The 25,355-nt window shown below is 48.2% G+C and overlaps 1 protein-coding gene across 1 annotated transcript; it reads right to left on the minus strand.

Annotated features, from left to right (window-relative positions):
- Positions 1 to 7,503: 7,503 nt before the first annotated feature.
- YWHAH (tyrosine 3-monooxygenase/tryptophan 5-monooxygenase activation protein eta) lies at positions 7,504 to 25,128 on the minus strand. Its single transcript, XM_001364158.4, has 2 exons — positions 24,586 to 25,128; positions 7,504 to 9,055 (listed from the first exon to the last, which is right to left on the minus strand). The coding sequence occupies exons 1-2, from the start codon at positions 24,670 to 24,672 to the stop codon at positions 8,396 to 8,398; spliced, it is 747 nt and encodes a 248-aa protein (XP_001364195.1). The 5' UTR covers positions 24,673 to 25,128; the 3' UTR covers positions 7,504 to 8,395.
- Positions 25,129 to 25,355: the final 227 nt, after the last annotated feature.

The raw sequence follows: 25,355 nt of genomic DNA on the forward strand, positions 1-25,355 counted from the left end.
AAAGCCTTCAATATTATCAGTCATGAGGACTTGTAGATCATGGCAAAATTTGGTTGCTTAGAGATGACCATCAGTATTATATGACAGCTTCAGGATGGCACAATTGATGGGTTCCAGATAATGGCCACTCTTCAGTTTTCTCAGTCCCCAGTGGAGTGAAACAGGGCTCCATACTTACTCCCATGCTTTTCAGCATGGTATTTTCAGTGATGTTATCAGATACCCTCTATGAGTACAAAGGAGGCATCATGGTCAGCTCACAAATTCACTGACAAATTATTTCAGTGGAAAAGACTACAAGCCAAGACTAAAGTAGAGGGAGAGTTGATATGTGACTTCCTGTTCACACATGTCTGGGGACTCAATGAATCCTCTGAGACTGAGATACAACAGAGTATGAATGAATTCTCTGTTGCTTGTGCTAATTTTGTCCTGACAATTAACAATGAAGAAAATAGAGGTTCCCCACCAGCCAGCAGTGCACCATCCATATGTGGAACCATTGGTTAAAGAAAGAAATTTTGAATGTTGTGGATAAGCACACCAAATGAGGTAGTATGGAGGGAGAAGAGGAGAGCACTCAGGAGAAATCAGGAAAACTGATGGTTAGAGAACATGATTTAGAAGACAAACCAGCAAAACAGACTGAGGATGAGAAGTCAGGTGAGAGAAGAGCCAGGAGAGAGAGCTATCTTGAAAAAGAAGAGCATCATGGTAGAGAGTGAGCAAGTGTCAAAGGCTATACAGAGTTCAAAGAAAATGAGAATAGAGAAAAGGCCACTGGCTATATCAATTAAGAGATCATTAGAACTTTGGAGAGGACTTTCAGTGGGATATTTAAGTCAATAGCCAGATAATCAGGGGTAAGATAAGATCAGATAAGATCAGATAAGAAAGATAAGATAAGGATAAGGAAAAGAAGGAGAGAACATGGCAGCACCAATTGTAGATGGCCTTTTCAAGGAGTTAAACTACAAAAGGGAAGAGAATGGGAAGAGAGCTGGCATGGAAGGGTCAAGGGAGGTTTTACAGGATGCAAAATGAAACACATTGTCTTTGGATATGGCCAAGGTAGGAACTGTTTTATTTGACTATGCAATATATTACAAGGGTTTTTCGGTTTTTCCAGAGTAAAGGGTGAAGAGAAGAAATGCTTTATCATTAGACTGTGAATTCTTAGAGAAAAGGAACTAGGGGTTTTGCTTTGGTTTATATTCTCAGTGCTTAGTACAAAGTAGGGGCTTAATAAAGGCTAGCTGGTTGATAATTGAAAAAAAAAAGTAAATTTTTTAAATTCCTATTAATATGGAAGACTGATTCCTACCTATTGGACTCTAGAATTATTTCCATATGTGGTAAGGCTATATTCCTAGTGCTTGGCATATAGAAGGGGCTTAAGAAATGCTAGCTGGTTGAATATTGAAAAGAATTGATTAAAAAAAACTTCCGATTAATGTGTAAAGCTGATTCCTACCTATTGGACTCAGAATTATTTCCATGGGTGTTGACTTCTCTACCCAAATAAATTATAAGCTCCTTGAGGACAGGAGTTAATGTATTCCCATAAAGGTTAGCACAGTCCAGGAGAGATCCACCAAACCTTATGAAGTTCTTCTAGTCCATGGTACCATGGAATTTCTCCATGGTACTCAGATGCCTGGTGTCAACCCCACTCTGTATTTAAACAGCTCCTGTGGTAAAAAGTTCTCATTCTATTCCATCATTGGAAAGTTCTCTCCTAAATATCTGAAAGCTTCCCCTATAATTTCCACCCATCAGTTGAGGTTCTCTGTGGAGTTGCACAGAAAGAGCCAACTTCTTCCTTCCACTTGAAACCCTTCCAGTGTTTAAAACCTAAGAAGTCATCTCCCCTCCCTTCCCCTCTTCTAAAAATCTGCTCTTCTTTGGACTGAATTTTTCCCAGTTCCTTCAACCCATTCCTTGGATGTCTTCCAAACCCCTCACTGACTTGACTCCCTTTGACTGAAAAAGACTCCAGCTTCTCAAATTCCAACCTAAAATGTGCCCAGGACTGGACACAGTGCTCCAGATGGGATGACTCAGACAATACACTTGTAAGCACTTGACTGGTGCTGGCTGAATTGAATACACACCAGCTTATATAAGGGAAGCTATATTTGAAACAACTGACTCGTGTACGTACCTCTTTGGTTGAATTTGGGGTGGGGATGGGGGAGGGTTCTGAGTGTTTTTAAATAGACAGCATGGTGCCATGGAAAATGCTAAAACTGGGTTAAATTCTGGCTCTGCCACTTACTAGCTGCTACCTTAAGCAAGTCACTCAGCCTCAGTTTCCTCAGCTGTAAAATGTACCAAACAGCTGACCTCTAAGGTCCCCTCCAGATCTAAATCTGATCCATAGAGAGGATACTAAGTGCTTTGAAAGCCTTAAAGGACTTTGTTAGCCATTATTATCTCATGACTTGACTATTAATCCCTTTCTATTTCTTCTCCCACATAAATAAATGTGAAAACCTGAACTTAAGTGCAAAAAACAAAAACAAAAAACCCCAATCCCACAAAAGAACAATAGAGGTGATATTTTCCCATGAAAAAAAGCCTAAAATTTTTCATGAACCTGCACTTCCAATGTCAAAAACACAATGGGGATCAAGTGATGAGGAAGATGTGTTGGGGGGTCAGAAGGTCTGGGTTCAAATTATAATTCTATCTTCTCTTACTCTTCATGTGACCGTTAGCCTCAGTTTCCACATTTGCAAAATAATGGGGATGGAGCTGGCTTCTGAAAATGCTAAAATCCCTAAATCTCCAATCCCAAAGTCAAGCTAGTTTTTGGTCTGTATTAACAGTAGTTTTCAGGAAAGGTATGTTCTGAAATCTCAAGGTTGAAAAGGCATCCATTCTCCCCTCAAAAGTGGTCCCTCAGCCTTTGCTTGAAACCCCCCCAAGGGAACAGGAATCTAGAACATCTCAAGGCAGCCCACTATACTTTTAAGTCAGCTGTTGGGAAGGTTTCCCTTCCATCAAGCCTTAACTGGCCTCCTTTGCAATTCTCCCCACTCCCAGTCCCCCCTTGCTCCTAGTCCTATCCCTGGGGCCAAGCAGAACAAGGCTCATCCAGTACATTGATGTTAACTGTAACATCCCTTTCCTACTCGAATCTTCTTCAGGCTATTTATTCCCATTTTCAATTGATCCTCATACAGCAAGCCTCTTCACATGCCTGACTGATCTCCATCTTTATTAAGCCCATTTGGTTTTTAGTAAGCTTAAAACTATACTAAGACTTTTGGAATGCTCTGTATTTCTTTCTCTCTTCTCAAATCCTTCCCTTGTCATATCAATTCTAAGTCAGAAGATCGGTAAGGGCTAGTCGGCCAGATCTCTACTGTCACCATCTTGGTTTTGGACAGTAGGCCTCTTAATGTGGCTGAATTAGCTTTCGTGGCAGCCATGTACTATTGGTGACTTATATTGAGCTTAAAGTTTGATAAAATCCAATGCCTTTTGCAAACTCTTGTCTATTTATGCCTCCCCCATCTGGTACTTGTAAAGCTGATTAATACCAAGAATAAGGCTTTACACCTATTCTTATTCAATTCCATCTTAATTCAGCCTATCACGATGTTCTTGACTCCTGCTATCCAATATGTTTAGCAGTTCTTCCCAGCTCTGAGTCATCAACAAATTTGTTGACCACACCATCTTTTATGACCTTTATCCAAGTCATTGATTCAAAAAGCAGGGGAGCCAGAGATCCCAAGGGCACTCCACTTGGGGCCTTCCTCTAAGGCCACGAGGCTCTCTTAGTCTAGTCAAAAAATCTAAGTGCACCCTATGGTTATGCCAAATCTTATTTAATTTTGGACACCAACATCAATGGTCATCAATGGACATCAATGACACATGTAAAACCCAGTGGAATTTTGTGTTGGCTACGGGAGGTGGAGGGAGGGGAGGGAAAGAACATGAATCTTGTAACCATGGAAAAATAGTCTAAATTAAATAAAATGTTCCAAATTGGGGGCACTATGTAATTTTGCTGGGGTATCAAACACTGAAGTGTCTAAAGAATGGGCTGGGCTCTGTAGTATGAAAACATCTTTGGGTACCACCATTTAGGAAGGTCATAAGGGAGTACATACAGGTGATCAGGTTGATGAAGGGTCTCTACACGAGGACTTAGCATGGATATATGTCTTCAAGTATTTGAAATGTCACCATATGAAAGGAATTTTTAGGCTAGCTGTGTTTAGGCCCACAGGATAGTACCAGGAGTAATAGGGGGAAATAGCGAAGAGAGACAGTCAGAACTGGGAAAATTTCCTAATAGAGCTATCCAAAAGGGCATCGTTAGTGATCTCAAGGCTGTATGGGATAACCACTTGCTTGGGATGTTGAAATTGTGACCTGGGAAAGGTTTAGCCAGGATGGGTCCATAAGGCACGTCACCTGGGACCTTCTTCTAAGGTGACATTCAACCATGAGGCTTTTAGTCTAGTCAAAAGAATCTCAATTGCCCCCTATGGGTATGCCAAACCTGATCATTGCCTCCAACGAATAATTGGTTAACCAGGCTTTTCTTTTGGGATGGGCACCACTCTGCGCTCAAATTACAAGTGAAATTTTCCTACTCTTAAGTGTACTCACTGAGAATATAATGCTTCCAAGCAGAATGTCACCAAATAAATGTATGAGGCAGAGCAGAGAATCAACAGCCAAACCACATGCTCCACCGGCAAGAGTGGAAATTTGGGGCAGATGCTGGACCATAATTCCAAGACTCGTGATGAAATACGCTAACCCACCCCAAGACGATGGACAGATGGAGTGCAGACGAAGAACCCAGTAAGAGGGGTAGGTGGGGACGGTCAGGACAAGAGCTTGTATTGCTTGACTACATGTTTGGAACAGGGGTTTTGTTTTTCTTTCTCAATGGAAGACAAGGCGGACTTTCAATGACTTTTTTTTTTAACTTAATACAACAGACCTGATTTTGGAGAACACAGACAAGAACTGCAGATGATGGGCAGGGGAGAGTGGGTTGCAGTGAACATCCCTGGAGGGAATGCCACACTGACAAGATCAGATGTCCTTTTAAGTAAGGGCCAGATTGGGGAAGTTCATTCATTCTCTTGCCCTCAAGGTACCGTCCACTTGGGAATTTCCTCCATCAATTTGGCTTAGGACTTCTGACTTGGTTGGGCAATGGGGTGAATCATGTGAGGGGCCTGGGACCCATAAAGATCTGGGCTGGAATCCTGCTTCAGAGTAGTTGCAGAACTGTAGGCCAATCACTTAACCTTTCTTGGCCTGTTTCTTCATCTGCAAAATGGGTACACCAACAGCCATATCGGTGTTGCTATGAGGCTCTAATGAGATACATAAACTATTTCACAAACTTAATGAACTACTGCTATAATTATGATCAGATGGGTCTTTGGGGATTACTTTGTACAAAGAATTCATTACCCTACCTATTACTGGGACTGGGCACTATGATTACATCTCAAACAGTATTATGTAGAAATGAATACAGGGCATGTGGGGAAGCTGAGGTGGCATAGCAGACAGTGCCAGACCAGAAGTCAGGAGGACCAGGGCTCCAATCTGCCCTCAGACACTTCCTAGCTGTGTGACCCCACACAAGTCACTTAATTCCAAATTCCTAGCCCTTACTGCTCTTCTGCCTCAGAATAAATAATATTGATAGAATAATAAAAAGAATAGATAATAATGCTGTAAAAAGAAATACAGGGCATCCCAAAGTCTTACTGTAGTTTTAAGCTTTTAAAAATGTAATGAGCTTAATAATTTGCTAACTCTGTAAAAGCTTAAAGCTGCACTAAGACTTTTGGAACACCCGTACACAAACTCCCTCCCCCCAAAATAAAGGAATAGCATTAACTCTAATGAAGAGAAAGATCAGGCCACTCTTCGAGATTAAGGTCCGAATTGTAGTCGAATCCACTTTTCTGAATTTAAACAGGAATCTCTACCTTTTATAAAAGTGACGGTGGTATCTTTGTCTGTTAAGCCTCACAGGGACCCCCAAAGTTTAGACTAATCAGCAGCCAGGATACAGGGGTTCAGCTGTGATTAAATCCATGTCCTCCTTCGCCAACGCAGTGTGTGAAACTCACGGCCCTGGAGCCAGTGGAGGCAGAAGCGAATGAGTCCCTTGTAAACCTCAAAATTCCTTAGACTTATAAATGTTGGAAATTTCACCATTGGGATATTTCATACTTGGAAAATTTCTTACTGATAGTCTATTGGAATGGGAACCCCATTGGCATGGGAGGTTCCTTCTCTTCCCTTCTTAAGATTACTTTAGGACAGAAACCTTTTGCTGAACAATGGAAAGGACTTTGACCTATGCTTAAGCATAGAACAGGAATTTCTTTGAGTCATGATTGATTTTAGAATTGATACAATGGAGATACTTGGAATCAATCTCCACCCTATTCAGTCCTAACAGGATTGAGTAAGGGCTGCAGCCTAGATCAAAATTTAATTATTCCAATCTCTACCCTACTCAGGTTAACAGGATTTAGAAAGGGCTGTAGCAAAGGAGCAAAGATTTAATCATTTGAAAATATGACCTTCAACAGACATGTGCAAAGCCTCTGGGCGGTCCTGGGTTAAGCTAGAGCCTCCATTGGCACAGGGAAATTGATGGACAGTGATTGGTAGATGTGAGAACTGAGGGGAGGCAACTTGGATGGTTTCCTTAAAGATCAGGGGGGTCTGAAGACTTGAGGGAGGTTGAGAAGTTGGTCGGGGTGGTTCGTGTGGGCTCTGAGAAGCTTGCTCTGAAGGAAGCTGAAGGTGGGGGCCCCTGAGACTGTTTCTCCATTTTGGTCACGTGAGTAATAGGGACTGATCTCCTTTCTTTGCCCCAGCTATCTAAGGGTTTGGGCCTTTTGGCCCAGCCTAAACAGAAGGGGTATTTAAGCCCTATTCCCTTCTCTCCCTTTTTCTCTCTCTCTATCTCTAATTCCTTTCTTCCTCCTATTGTAATTAAACTCCATAAAAGGTTGACAGCTGACTTGAGTTTTCATTTAGGAATTACATAGCTGAATTCCTTGGCGACCTTAAATTAATATATATCAGTCTTTTAAAGTGATTCCCTTGTAACACCCTAGAGGACAGGCGCATGGTCCACACTGGCCACTGTGCTAGCCTGTAAGATCTGACGGTCTCTATTTCACCAGCACGGGCAGACTTCATAGGAAGCCCTGAGTTCAAGTCAGAGCTTCCAAACTCTAACTCCAGCCAAGTCCTTATCAAGGCTCAGTAAAGGCTCAGTAAAAACGGAGCCTTGCACTCACTGCCTCAAGAGGGATGATGAAAACAGCAAGTAAGAGAGTATGTGTGAAGTGATTTGTGATGCTAAAGGACAGCACAGACGCTTGTTGCTCCAAGCTGGCAGAGAACAGACAAGGAAGGCCTGAGGACTGAAGTGGGAGCAGACTTGGGGAGGGGTTTGGGGGGAGAAAGAATGAGTCAAGACTATGCATGTAGCGATAATATCCCCAAAGCAGCATTTATTTTATCCACTGAATTCCAAAACACTTATTTTAGAAGTCTGATGTTTCACAATCATCCACCTTGATTGACATGGGCTGACACATGGCACTCGCTGTCAGAATACACAAGGACAATGGCCAAAGAGTTACCAAAAAAAATATAATAATAATAATAATAATAATAAATCCATGATTCTTGAACAATCGCAACCAAAAACAAAAAGTTACAAGTATCCAAACTTTGAGAGGCATTGCATTGAAAACAAGGTTTGTGCACATAATTTAAAGAGGCAAAAACAAGGCATTACTGAAACCTCACATTTGAGACAGTTCATTGTAAGCTGATGGCGAGGATCGGGGCATCTCTTGGAGCCTCAGCTTCCTGTCCCTGTTTCCCGTTCGCGGAGAGACAGTGGCGGGAGGGGTCAACAACGTATTCTGCATGCAGATGACGGACTGCTCAACAAAACACTATTAGCTCATCAGAAATGGGTAAAATTGCAAAGATCACTGAGGACTAATTCTCTTCCAATCTCTTTCCTTCCTCCCTCCCTCCCTCCCTTCCTTCCCTTCTTCCTTCCTTCCTTCCTTCCTTCCTTCCTTTCACTGCACCCTTTCGGGCACCTCCTCTCCTGCCTGCACAATTCATGAAGGGAGCTTCCATCCATCCAGCAATGCCCATGGAGACGTGGTGTCTGAGGCCGCTTCCTGATCCGTGGGAGGGCAGCTTGGAGTCGCTGTGCGCACAATACAGATATGTTTAGCACTAGATATCAAGGGACCGTGGCGGGGGACGTGTCGATGAGGACGATGACGGGGACGGCTCGGGGCTGGGGACGGGGCGGGGGGACGGAGGGCCGTGGAATCCCGAGGGCTGCTCTCTCTCAGTTGTTGCCTTCTCCGCCTGCTTCCTCGTCCTGTTGGTCGCTCGTCCAGAGAGTGAGGTTGTCTCGCAGCAGCTGCATGATCAGAGTGGAGTCTTTATAGGAATCCTCGTTCAGCGTGTCCAGCTCGGCGATGGCGTCGTCGAAGGCTTGCTTGGCCAGGAGACAGGCCTGCTCGGGAGCGTTCTGGATCTCGTAGTAGAAGACGGAGAAGTTGAGCGCCAGCCCCAGCCGGATGGGGTGGGTGGGCTGCATGTGCTCCTTGCTGATCTCGAAGGCCTCCTTGTAGGCGGCCTCGGAGGACTCCACCACGCTGCTCTTCTTCTCGCCGGCGGCCACCTCGGCCAGGTAGCGGTAGTAGTCGCCCTTCATCTTCAGGTAGAACACTTTGCTCTCGTACTGGAAGTCGTTGCAGTTCTTAATGAGGAACTTGTCGAGCAGCGCCAGCACGTCGTTGCAGACGGTCTCCAGCTCCTTCTCGATCTTCTCCCGGTAGGCCTTCACCTTCTCCAGCTTCTTCTCATTCCCGTCCGCCATGGTCTTCTGCTCGATGCTGCTGATGACTCGCCAGGAGGACCGCCTAGCCCCGACCACGTTCTTGTAGGCGACAGACAGGAGATTGCGGTCCTCGTTGGACAGTGGCTCATTGAGCTCAGTCACCTGCAAAGACCCAAGACACGCACATTAGTTAAGCCCCGTTTGTGTGAAAGCCGAGTCTCGTCTAGACAATGGCCTGGCCTGGAAGGGGAGACAAGGCCACAGTCACTAAGGGCACCGAACAGAACAAGAGAACCATCAGATCCGACTCCATTTGGTAAAAGAAGCAATGAGGCTAGGCGACGAAGCCGTTGAGCCAGATCTCCCCGTCGGCCCCCAGCAAATGAAGGATTTGGACAATCCAGCCTGGACTGTTCTGTCGGAACCTTGTTCTCATGTGCTGCTGGAGGATAAGCCAGAATCCTCCCTCAGATACAAGCTAAAAGAAAGACATGAAATGACCGGGCATTAACGTAATGTCTGACACAGGTACTTTTTTCTCCCTTCAGGAAGCGAGAGCTTTATGGCTTCAATTAAGTGTAACGGAATTCCAAGCTGTCTGAGCTGACCAGGGCCAATGAGCTCAGCTCCAGGGAAGACCTTCATTCTTGGCAGACAAGCCTGTGTGGCCCAAATACAGAGCCCATCCTTCCTCTGACATGTTCTCAGAAGGACGGCAGCTCCATAACCTCTCCCAGTGGGGCAAGAGAACAATCTTGCAACCACAGGAGAAAAAAACAGACCCAGCAGCAGTCCCTCTAGTGAGGTCTGAGTGGAGAGAAAGCATGGTTGGTTCAACTGAGGCTGGGCCAGGCTTAGTAGAAACAAGTCAGAACAATGGAAAACAAATGATGTATGTGATACTTCAATCTCTAAATGCTCTGACTAGATTTGATGCCCCTTTTCTAGTTTTAAGAACAAGAAATTCTGAAGGCAATTCCCAGAAAAAGATCTGAGGACTATAGTGCCCTGCAAGCTTGATGAGTCAACAGGGTGACTTGGACCCAAGAGGCTGATGAAACCTTGGGCTGCATTCGGTGGGGAATGGGTCCCAAAGCCAGGAAGATGATGTCTCCGTCCTCAGATCCATAGCCTCCAGGATTATGTTTGGTTCTGGGAACCTTGGCTCTGGAAGGCCTGGTACAAAGTACTAATGATGATGGAACAAGAATCCAAAGACACGGACAGGCAACTTACAAGGGAAGAAATAAATACAAACTGTTAGTGACCGCCATTTTGCTAGCTGGCTGGAGGGAGTTAAATGACAGCCTTGAGACGCCACCTTACAGGAGACCTCATGACATTCTGCATGGGGTTAATCAGAAATAAATCCTGCCCCATAGCAATCAAATTAAATGCGGGTGCAGACACAGGGATGGGACTGCAGAGTGAAGCAGACATCTCAGAAAAGTATTGGGTGGGGGGATGTGATCAGTCACAAATTCCACTAATTCCACAGCCTGGGTCAATCACAAAAACATATAAAAAAGAGTAAGAGGTCTCCCTATCTGGGCAAAAATGTCCACAACTGCCCATCGCTTTTAGTCCAAAAATCCTTCAACAATCAGCATATCCAACTATTCAAGAACATCTGAACAAATCATGCCCTTAAGTGTAATGAAATACTTCTGAGTTGTTAGAGCTGCAAAGTGACAGCAAGGAAGCTCACAAAGAAACGTGGAAAGGTCAGCATGAGGTGAAGAGGAAATCAGCTGAGACTGAACTTTATACACACTGACTGAGAAAGAAAGAAAGAAAGAAAGAAAGAAAGAAAGAAAGAAAGAAAGAAAGAAAGAAAGAAAGAAAGAAAGAAAGAAAGAAAGAAAGAAAGAAAGAAAGAAAGAAAGAAAGAAAGAAAGAAAGAAAGAAAGAAAGAAAGAAAGAAAGAAAGAAAGAAAGAAAGAAAGAAAGAAAGAAAGAAAGAAAAGGAAAGAAAGAAAAGGAAAGAAAGCAGGGCTCCAGGTGGAATTTCAGATAAGCCCGAATGGGGACATGGAACAAAAACATCGTCCAATTTGTACCTTTTTGCTTGTCAATTCTGTTGGTTCTGAAATGTTGTTAAAGGCTCAGGATCTGATTTGTTTATTGTTGTTTGATATTTTAAGAGGTTTTTAAAAAGTATTTGAAGTTATTTTTTAAGATTTTCAAAAAGTTTTCATGTAAAGATCAGACCAGAAACTTCAACCAGGACAAAAACCCAAGAGTTCTGACTTGTAGGTCACCCAGATTTCTGCTAGAACTCACAATGTGTGCAGTGAGAGGGTGGCAGGGGGTAACAATCTGAAATAAATCCTTCCCCAAAGGAAGATGAGGATCCAAAATTCCAAGGGAGAAAAGATCTCTTACCTCCTCCTCCAACTTCCCCTAAACATTTCTTTTTAAAAATGTGCATGTATTTACATTGCCAAGGAATCACACCAGTACAAGTTAAATGGGAAGATCCCCACTAATTTATCTTCCCCCACCCAGCTCATCTACAAAGGCTCTACTGCCCAAGGCTCAACATGTCAACACTGGATCTTGGGGCTCCCTCAAAAATCATCACTGATCCCAACCTTCATCACTGCCCTTGACGCCTGCTTCACTTGAATCTGAAGATTCCGCCCCTGCTCAGCCACGACCCGCAATAGCCAGCCCATCCCTGAAAGGAGCCCGGCCCCCAACCTACCTCCATGAGTTCCCCCAACACAGGGCTCTTCTATGAGAACTCTGACCCCCATTTCGGTCACCAAGCTCTCCATCTGAAGACCTGCCACCCATAAGGAAGTCATGTCTGCCCAAGAGAAGACTATTCTACTTCTGGACAGCTCGAATCATTACCCAAGAGTAATTGCTCATTATAATTCATTATCTAATAGGGTTACTCCAAACGTTCTGCCCAAATCCCTTTTCTATAGCTGTCTTCAATACACCATTTTTATCCTGCCATTCACCTGCTTCAAGATAGACAATGGTTCCCCTGTTACCTACCAGATCACCAGCAAATTCTTCAACATGAAGATTTCAAGGCCATTCACCACCTCAGGCCGTTCCTCACTCTAGATCTATGGACAACTCAACCTCAACCTCCTTTTCTGGATCTCCTATTTCCTCACCGTTATCCTTTTATAATGCTTCTTGCAGACAAGTAGTTCAGTCATTTATTGCTAGAAATGAGCTGCAGCACATATATTTGCCTGGTACAGAGTCCAAAGACCAGGTTCAAATCCTGACTCTGCCACTTCCCCCTGCCTGTGCCTCGGTTTCTCCATCTGTAAAATGCTGGGTCCCTTGATCTCTCCCAGCTCTGCCTTATGAACACGTTCCCTTCATTTGTTTTCTTCAAGGCTTCATCAGGTAAGAGATAGTACCCCCAAGCTGAGCCTTAAAGGAAGCTGGGAGTGCTGAGGGGCAAGGGTGAGTAGGGAGAACATGCTAGACCTGTGCACAGACAGCGGTGAAAGAGGGAATGTTGTTTAGAGCACACAGAAAGGAGGCTGGAAGGCTGAAAGAGGGAACAGAATTCAGGGGCAGCCTGGAGAAGTGGGCTGGAGCTGTACAGCCTGGGAAGTGAAGGCTTTAAAAGACCCAACTGTCTTTTGATCCTAGAGGCACCAGGAAGCCCCAGCAGTTTCTTTGGCAAAGGAATACTATTTGTGCTTTAAGTATAGCAATTTGGCCACGGTGTGGATGACAAGCGGGAGAGGGGAGAGATCTGAGGGCAGGAAGACCAACGGGGAGGCTACAGCAATCATTCTGGAATCTTTCCCTGTTCTGAGACCAAACCTGCCTCCCTGTAACCCATAAAACCCTGAATCAGATGCAGGAGCCTGGTCGTTAAATACATACAGCCTTCTTCCAGACAAGGCCTATCTCTGCCCTCTGGAGATATGAAGGATAAAGCCGGCTCCTAAGAATTTAAAACCGTTTTAGTGACCACTTGATTTTTCCATCACCTTCATTTCCAAACATAATCCATCACTCTGACAGAAAATAAAGAAAGTCTGCAAGACCGCCAACACATCAGAGAGTGCAAGGGATCACAAGCGATTTTTCTGTCTCTTCTTCACACCCAGGTTCAGGCACCTGCATCTCTAAGCGGACGCTGTCGCCGTGTCTGGGTTTTCCAGTTTCTGCTCACTCTAAGTCCGCACTACAGCACTCATTTCTGCCTTCCTGAGCTCTTAATTCTCTAAACTCACTATTCCTCGCGGGACAGTCACATTCCATTACAATCCCGTAAAACCCATTAGGTCATTCCTCCAGTTGGTGGACAGCTCCTAAGCTCCCTCCCCGTTCCCTCGGGTGAACTGTGGCACCTTGCTGTCTCTGGCCTCCCTGGAGTCCAAACGTGGGATCTCTGTGCCAAAGGGGAAGGCCATCTTAGTCACTTTCTTAGCATAATTCCTAACTGCTTTCCAAACAGCCTGGAGCAACTCACAGCTCCCCAGACAAGAGTGTGAACTCTCTTCCAATCCCTACAACATGTGTCATCTTTGTGGGCTCCTTAGATGCACGGTAAAACCCCCGAGGTGTTCTGATTTTTGATTTTTATTTCTCTTATTTCGGATTCTGATCCTGGCCCATCCCTGTTTCCTAACCCCGTTCTCTCCCCTGGGTTAGAGTCATCTCTTTCAACTGCACCTCACCTAACAGCCCCAGGTCTCAATCCTCCCTGATCGCCTTTCAGTCTGTGAACCTCCTTCCAAAATGTGGCACCTAGAACTCATCATGGCCATCTGGGCATGCTCTACCTGATGTGCCAGAAAACAAATGTCCAGTCCTCCTGGATCATTTGGTGTCGGCTCTGTTCAGAGCTTCCTACTACAAATCCACTTTTTTAAAAAGTCAGGAATTCAAGGATCCCTAAGATCACCTATTAGCAAAGACCGAAGGTCAATGTTAATGACCATTACTAGAAACCGCCACTCACTGCTTTCTTTCTTAAGTTTCGTTCCCTGCCCCTACCTCAGCCCAAGGGAGCCTGGGATGCCTTATACCAACCTTTGATTTTTGCTTGACCCGTGAATCCCCTCTACAAAAATCCCTGAAGGGTGGTACCCTAGATTCTGGATCCAAACTCTAGCTACTAACTGGCTAAGCAGCCCTGAGCGAGTCATGTCACTTGTCAATCGTCCTCTTCTCTTGGGTATTTTCCTCTAAGTTTTCCTAACACAGTGCTCTTCACCCTCCTCCTTCCTGGACGGCCTCCTTTGCCCAGTTTCCTCTGCTGGCTCTTCATCCAGGTCACATCTCTTCTCTGCTCCCTCTCTACTCAGCTACCGTCTCTATGCTGATGAGTCACAGATGTATTTGTCCAGCCCTAACCTCTCTTCTGACCTCCAGTCCTGAATTTCCAACTGCCTAGACTGGCGGCCATCTCAGCCTAGATATCTGGCAGACATCAAGGCTCTCTACAGCAGCCTCCACAGGCTTTTTAACTCTCTACAATCTGGCTTCCAATTTCACCATCCCGTTGATGGGCAGCTCTATCAGCTAGGAAATGTCTCACACTGGACTGGCTTCTCTGCTTGTGCTACCTCCAGGACCAAAGGGAAGGAGCCCAATCCCTCTGCCAGCCACAAGTGGCCTCTCAGAGTATTTGAATACAAAGGTCGTGTCCTGTCCCACTCCCCACGGCTTCTCTTCCCGATCCTTCAACCATCTCCAATAATAAAGTGGACATAAATTATTACATTTGAACTTCAGAAAGCAGCACAATTTAGGGGAAGAACCAGAAAGAGAGCCCATCACAGTCCCCTGCTGTGCTTCCAAGTAAATAGATTAGGGCTTCATCTCTGCCTCAGATGGGCCTCAGTTTCTTCATTCATGGAATTGGGGGGGCGGGGGGGGAAGAATCCCTTCCGACTCCATCCTAGGCCTAATGTTTTCTGTTCAAATTCCCTTCAACAGATCTTTTCTGACCCAGCATCCCGTCTAATCACTCACTTGCCCAGTTACTATTTGTTTTGAATTCTAATACAAGATTTGTCAAGGGAGGAGGCAGGTGCTACTGGCTTAGAGGTGTGAGCTTTATCTCCATTACTCCACAAACACTGATTCATCACCTACTGTGCGCAAGGAGTGCCCTGTGCTGGGGGGACCTGGCGTAGATACAGCCACCACAGGCCCATCCCTGGTCCCCACTGAGCTCAGTCCAGAAGGGAGACATGGCACGTCCCTGAGGCTGCCCATTCCTACTCCCGTATGCTTAGTCAAGGGCCAGCTGGACAATGTGCACAATGGTGGCCTCCTCAAAAGAAAAGCCAAGTTACTTAAGAGTTCTCCTATTTACAGAATAACCAACTTGTGGTTTGCCGGTCAGACAGAATCTTGGCCAAATCAGCTAACAAAGCTACAAGTTGCACCAGGAAGTAGCCAACTAGTTCCTCTCAGACACCCACCCTGGGGCGACGTGGCTTCTGGCCCAAGGCTCAACTGTTCAAACGTTTTTTGTTACTTTCTAAACCGAGAAATGAAAGAATCATGAGACACGGACCCAGCCTTGTGACCATTACAAGGATGGCCTCCCTGTCCTCGGGACACCCCATGAGGCAAGAACTGACATCTCTAACATTTACGGATCTGTACAGTGCCAGGGAACATCCTTCATTACAATTCTGTGCCCCAAGCAGCAGCCTCTCCAGAATTTAGGGCTCTGCCTAAATGACAGCACCAGGCAGTCATGAAAAGGCTAGAATAGTCTGGGAGAATCAAAGTAGGCCAGGAATCAGGGAAAGTGTATTGTAGTGCGCCCCCCAACAGTGTCCCAAAGAACTGGGTCATCTGGAGCAATTTCAAGGCTTTCTCTGCACCTAAGCATCCTTCCTCCTTCAGAAGGAGATGGCTGGCCCAGAGGGTCCCCAAGCACCCTTTTAGTGCCACTGTTCTGGATGAGGCACAAGGGAGAGTGCAGACCCTGGTCAGTCAGTTGGGTTTCTTTGGCACCTGCTATGTGCCATACACTGTGCTAAGTGCAAGAAGAGCAGGACTCGGGGGGAGAACACCACAATTGGCTAGCTAGGTGAGTCTGAGCCAGTTCCAGCTCCTTGTCTGTATGTACAATAGGAACAGTATTCCTTTTATTCCAAGGTCAGAGGTTGGTTCTTAGGGAAGCTCTGAAGAACTGGACACCTCACAGAATCCCACGTGGGCTCCTAGGGAAACTGCTCCGGGTCCTCAGAGGCTGGCATCCTGCTCCAGGTGCTGGACCACTTCCTGTCAACACAGGGAAGGGGGACGGGCGGGCTTCTTGGTCATGAGAGCCTCTTTGAGAGGGAGGGACATTTTCCCCATAGATTCTCAGGGCCACCAGCCAGGCGGACAACCAGAAAGAGCCGCCCCCCAACTGAACTATATTGTAGAAGCCAATGAAACCCAAGAAGCAAGGGCCTCCCTGTGGACAGTGAGCAGGATAGGAAGCAGCAGTCCTCAAACTTTCTGTCTCAGGAATAACCCTGATCGAGGACGATCCCACAAAGAGCTTTTTAATGGGTTCTAAGTCGACTTTAATGTCTTGGAAATGAAAACATCTTAGTATTACAAAACACTTCTGATCTCATGAAGTCACCGAAAGGGTCCCAGAGACCCTCAGACCACACTTTGAGAACTGCTGGAGAACAGAGAGGGGGAGCGAAGCTGGGGTCAGGGACCTGGCTTGGAATCCCATCTCTGCTACTCGATACTTGGGGCGATTCTGGCTAAGTCTCTTCACGGATGACCCTGGACCCTGAAGGGAAGGGAGGGGCCAGTGAACTAATAACTGTGCTCTCCAGCTGTCTTTTAAGAAGAGAAAACCTTCCTCTCCCACAGACTGGTAAAGAGTCTTCCACAAGCCCTCTACAGGCTCCCTCGCCTGCCCAGCACAGCCCATAGGTTTGGGGAGATGCAGGGTTAAAAGAGATGAACAAAGGACGTTCGTCATAGCCTGGGCTGGAGCGGGGGTCCTGATGAGGGGATCTGAGGGTTCTCGGACATCTCGTACAAGCAGAAAGAGAGGAGGCATGTGGGCACTCAGGTCTCCTGGAGAGGGGGGACCCCGCACCTCCAGAAGGGCGCCCAGCCAGACAGAAGCTCTTCTCTCAGGCCTCAGCACATCCTCCCTTGGACAAGCCTTTCCTGGTTCCCTGTACACCCCCGCCCCAAACTGAGTCAGTATGTATCCGTACTTACTCTGCGTATAACTACAGTTTCCTTGCTGTCTCTCCCACTAGATAGTAAGCTCGTCGAGAGCAAGAATTGTTTCTTTCTTTGTATCTGTATCCCCTGATGCCAGGCCACTGCAGGAAAGGAGTGTTCACTGACTGACATGAACCCAGAGCACCTCTGACAACAGGGGAGGCTTTAGGGCTTTAACAGACCTTACGGACTAGAAAAGACTCCGCTAAGGTCACCACAAGCCTTTGCCCCATCTTGCCTAGACTACTGTAATGGCTTCCACTGTCTCCCAAGCCAGTCCAATCTCCCTGTAGCTAACACTTCCCCTCCTGGGCTCCCTATGGCTTTTTTTTTTTAAACCCTCACCTTCCACCTCAGAATCAATACTGTGTACTGGTTCCAAGGCATAGGTGCAGTAAGGGCCGGACAATGGGGGTTCAGTGACTTGCCCAGGGTCACCCAGCTAGGAAGTTTCTGAGCCCAAATTTGAACCCAGGACCTCCCATCTCTAAGCCTGGCTCTCCATTCACTGAGCCACCCGGCTGCCCTATCCCCCCAATTGCTTTTGTAATATAATACAGCCTTTAAAGGCCTTCACAACCTGCCTCCAGGCTATCTTTCCAGCCTGATTTTACATTATTCCCACTGCTGCCCAAGAGGCCTTATCTCCTGCCTCCATGCCTTGATCCAGGCTAGGCCCCGTGCCTGGAATGCCCTTCTTCCCCCAGCTCCTCTTCAAGGCTCTGCTCCAGTGGACTTGGCCGTTCCTGACTCCCTTGTGGTTAGCCCTCTCTGGCCCTCCCACCTACTCCCCCCCCAATGGCTTGGGACTCACTACTTTTAGTGTCCTACAGGTATTCCTCCTCCCACCCCATAGAATGAAAGGTCCTTCCAGGCCAGAAATGTTCGCCTTCGCCTCTGCATCTTCAGGGCCTAGACCACAGCCTGGTGCTTCAACTAAGTCAGCATCCCTTACAAGGAAACCTGACGTGCGCCCATGAGGACCAAGAGGAGTTCCCCAAGGCTAGGTTAGGCCCCTGCCTCAGGCCTAACTCTTCCCCCTCCCATGGAGGCAGGGAGGCTCCCCTGAAGTGTGCCGAGTCAATCAAGCCTTCGGCCTGCCCGCTACCTGACCCTTGCCCATAGCTTTCCTTGGGCTAAGACTCATCACTTTATCCGACTTCCCCTGGTAGCCTCAGAAGCAATGCCAGGCTCTGGGTGCAGCTGAGTGCTAGCACCCACCAAAGAAAGAGGCCCATCCTGCAGCAGGGGGGTGAGAGCAAGCAAAGCCCTAATGGAAGGAGGAACCTGGAGAAGAGAGAAAGCCTAGGAAGATGCAACAGGAAACAGCAGAACCAGGAAACCCACAGCCCCAACAATGGAAGTGGAAAGAATGACACCAGCAGCCCAAAACTCTAATGGCTCCAAAGAGGAACGAGGAAATGGCCCTTCCCGCCCCCTGTAAAGATGCAGAGCTGGGGGGGGCTCCAGATCCTCTCAAAACCAGCTAACGGAGCAGATCTTTTGTGAGCTGGTGTGGCCTGAGAAGGCCAAGAGAAAGGGCCATGTAGGGGAGCAAAAACAATGGCTAGTTTTAAAAAGTAAAGGACCAATGAGGCAGGGGAGGCCAACGGCCCTTCCAACTCCTCCCAGGCCTGTCCGATCAGACATGTCCACAAGACCAGCGTCTGATTCCCACCATGGGGAGTCGCTTTGGGTTGTGCTAAAGAAAACCAGGAAGAATAATCAGAAAATTCCATGAAGGCCACGTTTACACATCTATGTCCGAGGTAATCGCTTCAGATAAAAGACAAAGGCGGGCAGAGGCTGAGCTTGATAGTCTCTCCAGTTCCTACTGGCCAGTGCAAATGGCTCTGAGCACATTCCTGTGTTCGAGATCCTGAAAACATTTTGAAAACCTCCAAGAATCTGGGACCTATCAGGGCATGAAGCAGGATGGACAGGAAGACCAGGAGCACTTGCCTAACCACTGTAAAGTCTGAACTCATCCCAGCCTGTGGACGCGAGCAGTGGCTCAGTATACCAACTTACTGCCAAGGATACAATCCTATAGCTGGACTCAGGGAGGCAGCAAGCACGGGCTCGAATCTCTGCTCAGTGACATCAGCCACGTAACATGAGCGAGGCACTTCCCCTTTCGACTTCCAGTTTTCAGTTCTAAATCTGACAGATCTTGCGTGCAGGGCTTGAAATTGAGGCTCCTGAGGCCTGACTCTTATAGAGAGCCCATGTGAATGAAGCCTACCACTGAGAATGGAGTCAGGAAGACTTAGGTTCAAATCTTGCTTCAGACACTGTGTATGTAACCCTGAATGGGTTACTCAACCTCTACCTCAGTTTCCCAGTCTGTGGATAATAAAATAAGAGCACCTCCTTCCTCTGGAGCTGTATGAAAATCAAATGAAATTAATCTTTGTAAAATACTTTGCAAATCTTAAAGGACTATCTAAATGCTAGTTATAATTATTTTAAATTACTAGGCAAGAGGCAGATGTCATAGATAGAGCTAGGCCTGGAGCTGGGAGCTTCTGCATTCAAATATGGCCTTGGACACTTCCTAGCAGCCCATCCCACTCTGCTGCCTTGGAACTGCTACTTAGTATGGATTCTAAGACAGAAGCTAATGGTTAAAAAAATTATCAGAGCACAGGAAGAAAAGTCAGTATTGGTTACTTTTAAGTGTGAGTAGTTTCCTGGGCTGGGGAAAAGTTCCTATCATGGAGGAGAGAGAGGAAGAAGGGATAAAGCTAGCCATTTAGCTGACTGAATGAGAAAAAGACCCCAAGCCTCAAGAAAAGCAGGGCTCCGGGGTTCCATCACCGCCACCAGGCAGGTCACTTACTGATGAGGGCATAAGATTTTACTAGTTTGGGAGAGGGGAAAAAAGAACAAGCTCAGATCTCCTCCTAAGATACACAACAAAGCAATGATTCTATCCCTCTGTCAGTGCCAGCCAGTAGGAAACATGGCTCACTCGCTGGTGGCTTTTCATCTATAATGCTTCAGGCACATGGCGGCAGCCTGGCTTCAGACCTTTGGGAGTCAAGGATCTCGGCTTCAGCTGCTTTGCAAAGCCCTCAGTTATGCCCTTCCCAAAGGGGCTTCTGTCCCCTCTCTATACCAGCTCTTCATCTGCCATTCACAAGCTCCATCCCCAGGCGCCAAGTGCAAGAGCCTCATGGCCCCAGCTGAGCCAACAAGGGTCTCTTCTTCTCTGGCTTCTTCCTGAAGTTGCTTCCCATTTCTTGGTCTTAATACCTCAAGAGCTTCCAACTCCTCCTGCCCTCCTAAGTACGTGTTCAACTGTATGCCCGGTGCTGTGATGAGACCTGGCCTGTTCAGCGCCTCCAATAAATTCTGACTTGGTTTTATGATTTCATCCAAATCGATGCCTATTTCTCCATTCTAATTTAAAATGAGTGACCTTGGGCAATGGGACCCACAATGAAATTAGCTCTCCATTAATACTCTCCATCTTGGATAATTACCTTTGATTTCATTAGAGGCCTGCTCCCACGTGTTCCTTAAATATTTAGAATCTTCCATAACTACTCAGTTGTACCAGAATACAACCACCACCAATTTCCCAGAGCCCTTTTCAAAAGTGCATCCCCCACTTTAATTTCAGAGCCCAGATAAGGAAGACAACAATTGCTATCTGAATTCTCCAGCAGAGAAAACTGGGGTTCAAAGAAGATAAGTTCCCTCTCCAAGGGCACACACATTCATTAAGTGTAGGAGAGTGGAGACTTGAACCCAGGTCTCCAAGTCCAAACACCTAGTCAGAGGATCAATCACCCACTCCCATCCATACCCCTCCATCCATGGTCAGAGAAAACACATACAATCACAGCCTAAGCTATGACGGGCCTTGATGGTTGTTTATAATCATCCCTCTTCATTTTCCAGATGAAGAAATTAAGGCCTATCGGGATAAACTTTCCAAAGGTCAAACAGGATTTGAACCCACAGCCTCTGACCTTCGCTCAATCCATCTTCCCACTGAACTGAACCACTCTGAGTCCTGTTAACAGAAAATAAGGCTAGACCCCAATAAAGGTCAGAGAGACAAAGCTCAAGGTGGCCCCTTCCCTAGCCCCAAAGAAACATTTCTTGTCACAACTCTTGGTGGTGGCAGGAAAAGTCTGTTTTACTGAATGCTCTGGACATCAGTGCCTGCTCCTTCTGGATTTAGCTAACCCTTCTCTCAGGACCAAGCTGCTCACTCTGGCTGGTCTTGACTTCAACTGAGAAACAAGGAACCAAGTCTCTGAGGATGGCCTCACCGTTAGATCTGGCTCTCCCATTACAAGTAGTTTTCTAGATAAGGGGACATGTCGTCTACCACCCCTCAAGCTCTTCCTGATAAGTACTCCGCCCCAATAATCTGACCAGGAAAAAAACTGAAAGAATTTATAATTTATTAAATGAAAAACTAGGGCATCCTATTAAAGCAATGAAAGAACAGAACCATCCTGGGGAAAGCAACAGCCTGAATAACTGGAATGATTTGTCCAAAAGAAAAAAAAATTGATCATTTGGGAGGAAGAATATTCCCAGTACAGTGACAGGCCCATTAGTCTGCAAGAAGCTAAATTAAAGACGAAATTGCTAAGAGTAATAAGAACTGCTTGGTGCTGTCCTTCACCTTCCTCTAAGGAGGTCTGAAGAAACAGGACACAGTTCTAGAGCCCTCATCAGGTGGCACTTCTAGAAGCCCACTGGGGAAAGGGGAGGGATATGCTGCCCCCATTTGATTGTCTATTTCTCAAGAGAGTGTGATAGAGTAGCTTGAGAGCCAGCATAGACCTGGGTTCAAATCCTGCCTTTACATAACCTTGAACAAGTTGCTTGACTCATAAAATAGGGGTACAGGCCCCTTTAAGCCCCAAATCTAGGATCCTTTTGTTTTCCTACACTCTTAGAATCACAAAATGTTAGCCCTAAAAGAAAACTAGAATTCATCTACTCTTGCCCTCTCCACCCAACTCAATCCACTTTACAGATAAGGAAACTGGGGCTTGGGGAAAGTCAGGGACCTGACAATTTAGTAACCAGCAGAGCAAGACTTGAACACCCCATCTTTCCAATGGGCTCCCTCCCTCTCCTTCTCAACCCCTTCCATTCTGTGAATGGAGTCCCTAAATCTAGTGCCAGGAAAGGCAGGCCTCAGAAGATGGCTCCAAGGAGGTCCCTCTCTGCATGGTGACAGTTTATCATCTGAAGTCCTAAGGGGAAAAGAAATTAAATCTATCCAGCAGCCCCAAGCCCACCTACAACAACCACAGCCCTTCCTTCATCAGATTCCAAAAGGGCTGCCCACCCAGAGCTGTGACCAGAAGCTCTGAGTCCTGGGGAGATTCCATAGAAGACAGTTCCCAAACAAGGAGAGCTGTCCAACAATGGTGAGCTGTCTTCACCCTTTTCAGATTCCAGATTCATACTGTGTATGTCTAAGTGCCTCTTGGCTAAAAAGCCAAAATCTGGGATCATCTGGGAAGGCAGAAGGACCAAGGAGGCCTTCTCGGAAGAGCTAAGCCTTGAAAGAAGATGGAGATTTTGAGGCACCCCTGCACTGGGGGTGTCCTCGGGCTGGCCAGTGAGAGGAAGCAGGAAGAGGAAAGCCCACTTCTCCCACAACTATTCCAGCAGGGGCTTTTTTCATTTTTAGTGAGCACCAGACTGAAAAACGATCAAGGAGCAGGGCAAGAAGATGGAAAGCTGAATTTGGGGAACGGGAAAGACGACTCTGAAAGGCAGCCCAAATGACACAGAGGCGCCAGCATGAGACAGGGGAAACTGTTGAGCAAAGGAGCCTCGTGGCTGCCCCTTCTGGCAGCTCTGGGGAGGCCCAAGCTGAAGGGAGAGCACAGGAGCAGAAAAGGCAATGGGGAGGCCACAACTGGGCTTGTCAAGGAGGCTGCAGGGCTCAGACAGACTTGACTGAAGGGGGGGAGGGGGGAGAATCAAGGACGATGCCAAGGTCATGAATCCAGGGGCCTGGGAAGATGGACAAAAAGACCTGGAGGAAACATGGGGGGTCCTAATCTGCTTGGGGGCTGATGGAGCATCCGAGCAGCAGCCCCCACAGGTCCCTGCAGACAGGGTTTGTGCAAAGGCGAGGTGTCAAGAGAAAGAGCCCCATTTCTGCCATTAGATTCCGGGTACCTGAAGGGCAGGGCCTGCCTTTTGCCTCTTTGGTGTCCTGGCACTTAGCGCTGTGCCTGGCACATAGTAGGGTTGTAATAAAGGCTTCATGCCCACGTCTCTTTTCAGAGGGCCTCATGTTCCAAGCTGCAGGCCCCCCAACAGGACTAGCATAAGCATTTCCAAAATGGATTTCGGATTCTTTGAGGATCTCAAGAGAGGGGTTTGGGAATCTTTTCCAGACAGAAAGGCTAAATATCCCATGTAGATGGAGCCACGTGTGTGCTTTCAGTAAGCCCCAACATGCTTCTAAAACATTACCCAAGGTCAGTGCTTAAGAGATCACCCACCCAGGGAAGGAGACCTTGGAGGCCCAAGCAGGGAAGTGACAAGCCCAAGGTCACCAGAGCAGAGGGAGATGAGATCCCAGGGATGTCTGAAATAGGCTGGGAGAGGCCTTCCCATAGCAGGGCGTGGCGGGGCCAGTTAGCATAGTGGGGTCCTAGGAGCTAACACCCTGCCGAGTCCAGCTGCAGGAGTCTGGTCTGGTTTCTTCCAGGAGGCACGGACCATGGGGGTCCAGGGCCCAAATGGCCATCCCCCAGTCTGAGGCAAGGGTCAGGCAAAAGGATGGGGGCTGAGGTTGGCAGGGAGGAGGGCTCCTAGGAGAACTGGGGAGAGGCTGGAAAGGGGTGAGGGAGGGGACATGGGGGGGCTGAGAGGGTCTGGGGGGCCCTAGGAGAGTCAGGGAGAGGCTCAGAGGAGATGTGGGGGGCCCCTAGGAGTCAGGGAGAGGCTCTAAGGGGATCTGGAGGGGCTGAGGAGCAGGAAATGGCTCGGATGGGGGAGGGGCTGAGTCTGGGGAGGTGTCCAGGGGTGAGGATGGGGGGCTCTGAGGGATCAAGGACAGGCTCGGAAGGGAAGGGGAACCCTGCTGGGGGGGAGATGGGGAGGGGCCCGCTCTGAGAATCCCGGGAGGGGCTGGGGGAAGGGGTCAGAAGAAGACAGGAAGTGGCTGGGGGGGCGGGGCCCAGCAAAAAGGGTTAAGGCCTGCTCGGGGGCAGGAAATGCCTCTGGGCGTCTGAGGGGAGCAGCTAGGTTGGACTTGGGGGTCGGAGAAGCAAAGGGGGATGACTGTAGAGAAAAAGGTCCGATGGGGGAAGAGTCTGTCAAGGAGAGGTTTGGATGGGCAGGAAATGGCTCAGGGCGGGGCCGAGGGGGAAAAGAGGGGCAGTCGGCGCCCCTCCCCCCACCGCTCCCTCGCTAGAGCCGGGCAGGGCAGGCGCGCCCCCGCGGCCGTCTCACTCCCCCCAACCTTGCACACGCGCCCCACGCGCACGCGCACTCACCGCCTTCATGGCGGAGGCCATATCGTCGTAGCGCTCCGCCTGCTCGGCCAGCCGCGCGCGCTGCAGCAGCTGCTCCCGGTCCCCCATGGCGCCGCCTGCTCAGGCTGCTCAGATTCCCGCCGCCGCCGCCGCCGCCTCCCGCTATTGCCCGGTTCTTCGTTCGAGGGCCGGGCCGGGCTAGCTCGGCCACGTGCGTCTGCTCCTACTCGGGCTCCGGCTCGGATTTGGGCTTAAGGTCGGGCGGCTCCCGGGCTGGGGCTGCGGCCTGAAGAGGGAAGACAGAGGAGGGAGCGAGGAAGAGGCAGAGGATGACGGGGAAGCCCGGCAGCCGCCGCCACCCGCTGCTGCTGCTGCTCTGAAGGACTTGCGATGCTGCCTCTGCCGAAGCCCAGGCTGAGGCTGCTGCTGCCGGGCGGGAGGGGCGGGGGCGGAGGCTCCGGGGGGGAGGGCCACAGGCAGGAGAGATTGGAGCCCCCGTGCGCCTGCGCACCGCGCGCCGCCAGTCCCGCCACCGCCGAGCCACGCCCACAGGCCCGCCCCGAAGGGCTATTTCTAGGTGACGTCACCCGCTATAAATAGCGCCTCCGAGCTCTTCCCACTTCCCCGCCCAGCCGAAGCCGGCCCACGCATGCGCTCTTCCCGTGGTGCAGTTTAGTGCTGCAAAGGTGGAGGTGGGAGCCTGGAGGGGCGGGGACTGCAGAGCGCGAAGGCTCGGTCCAGCCCTAGCCGCCCTGTGGGGCTAATCTTGACCAAAGCCCTGCCCCGCCCGG

Source organism: Monodelphis domestica, chromosome 3 (genome assembly GCF_027887165.1).
Source record: "Monodelphis domestica isolate mMonDom1 chromosome 3, mMonDom1.pri, whole genome shotgun sequence".
Classification (NCBI taxonomy): Eukaryota; Metazoa; Chordata; class Mammalia; order Didelphimorphia; family Didelphidae; genus Monodelphis; species Monodelphis domestica.

What these genes read in the sequence shown, in the direction of transcription:
- YWHAH (XM_001364158.4), bottom strand. Translation starts at nt 24,672, where the DNA reads ATGGGGGACCGGGAGCAGCTGCTGCAGCGCGCGCGGCTGGCCGAGCAG. An exon ending in TGGCCTCCGCCATGAAGGCG is followed by an intron (nt 9,056 to 24,585) that starts GTGAGTGCGCGT and finishes GGGTCTTTGCAG; the next exon opens with GTGACTGAGCTCAATGAGCC.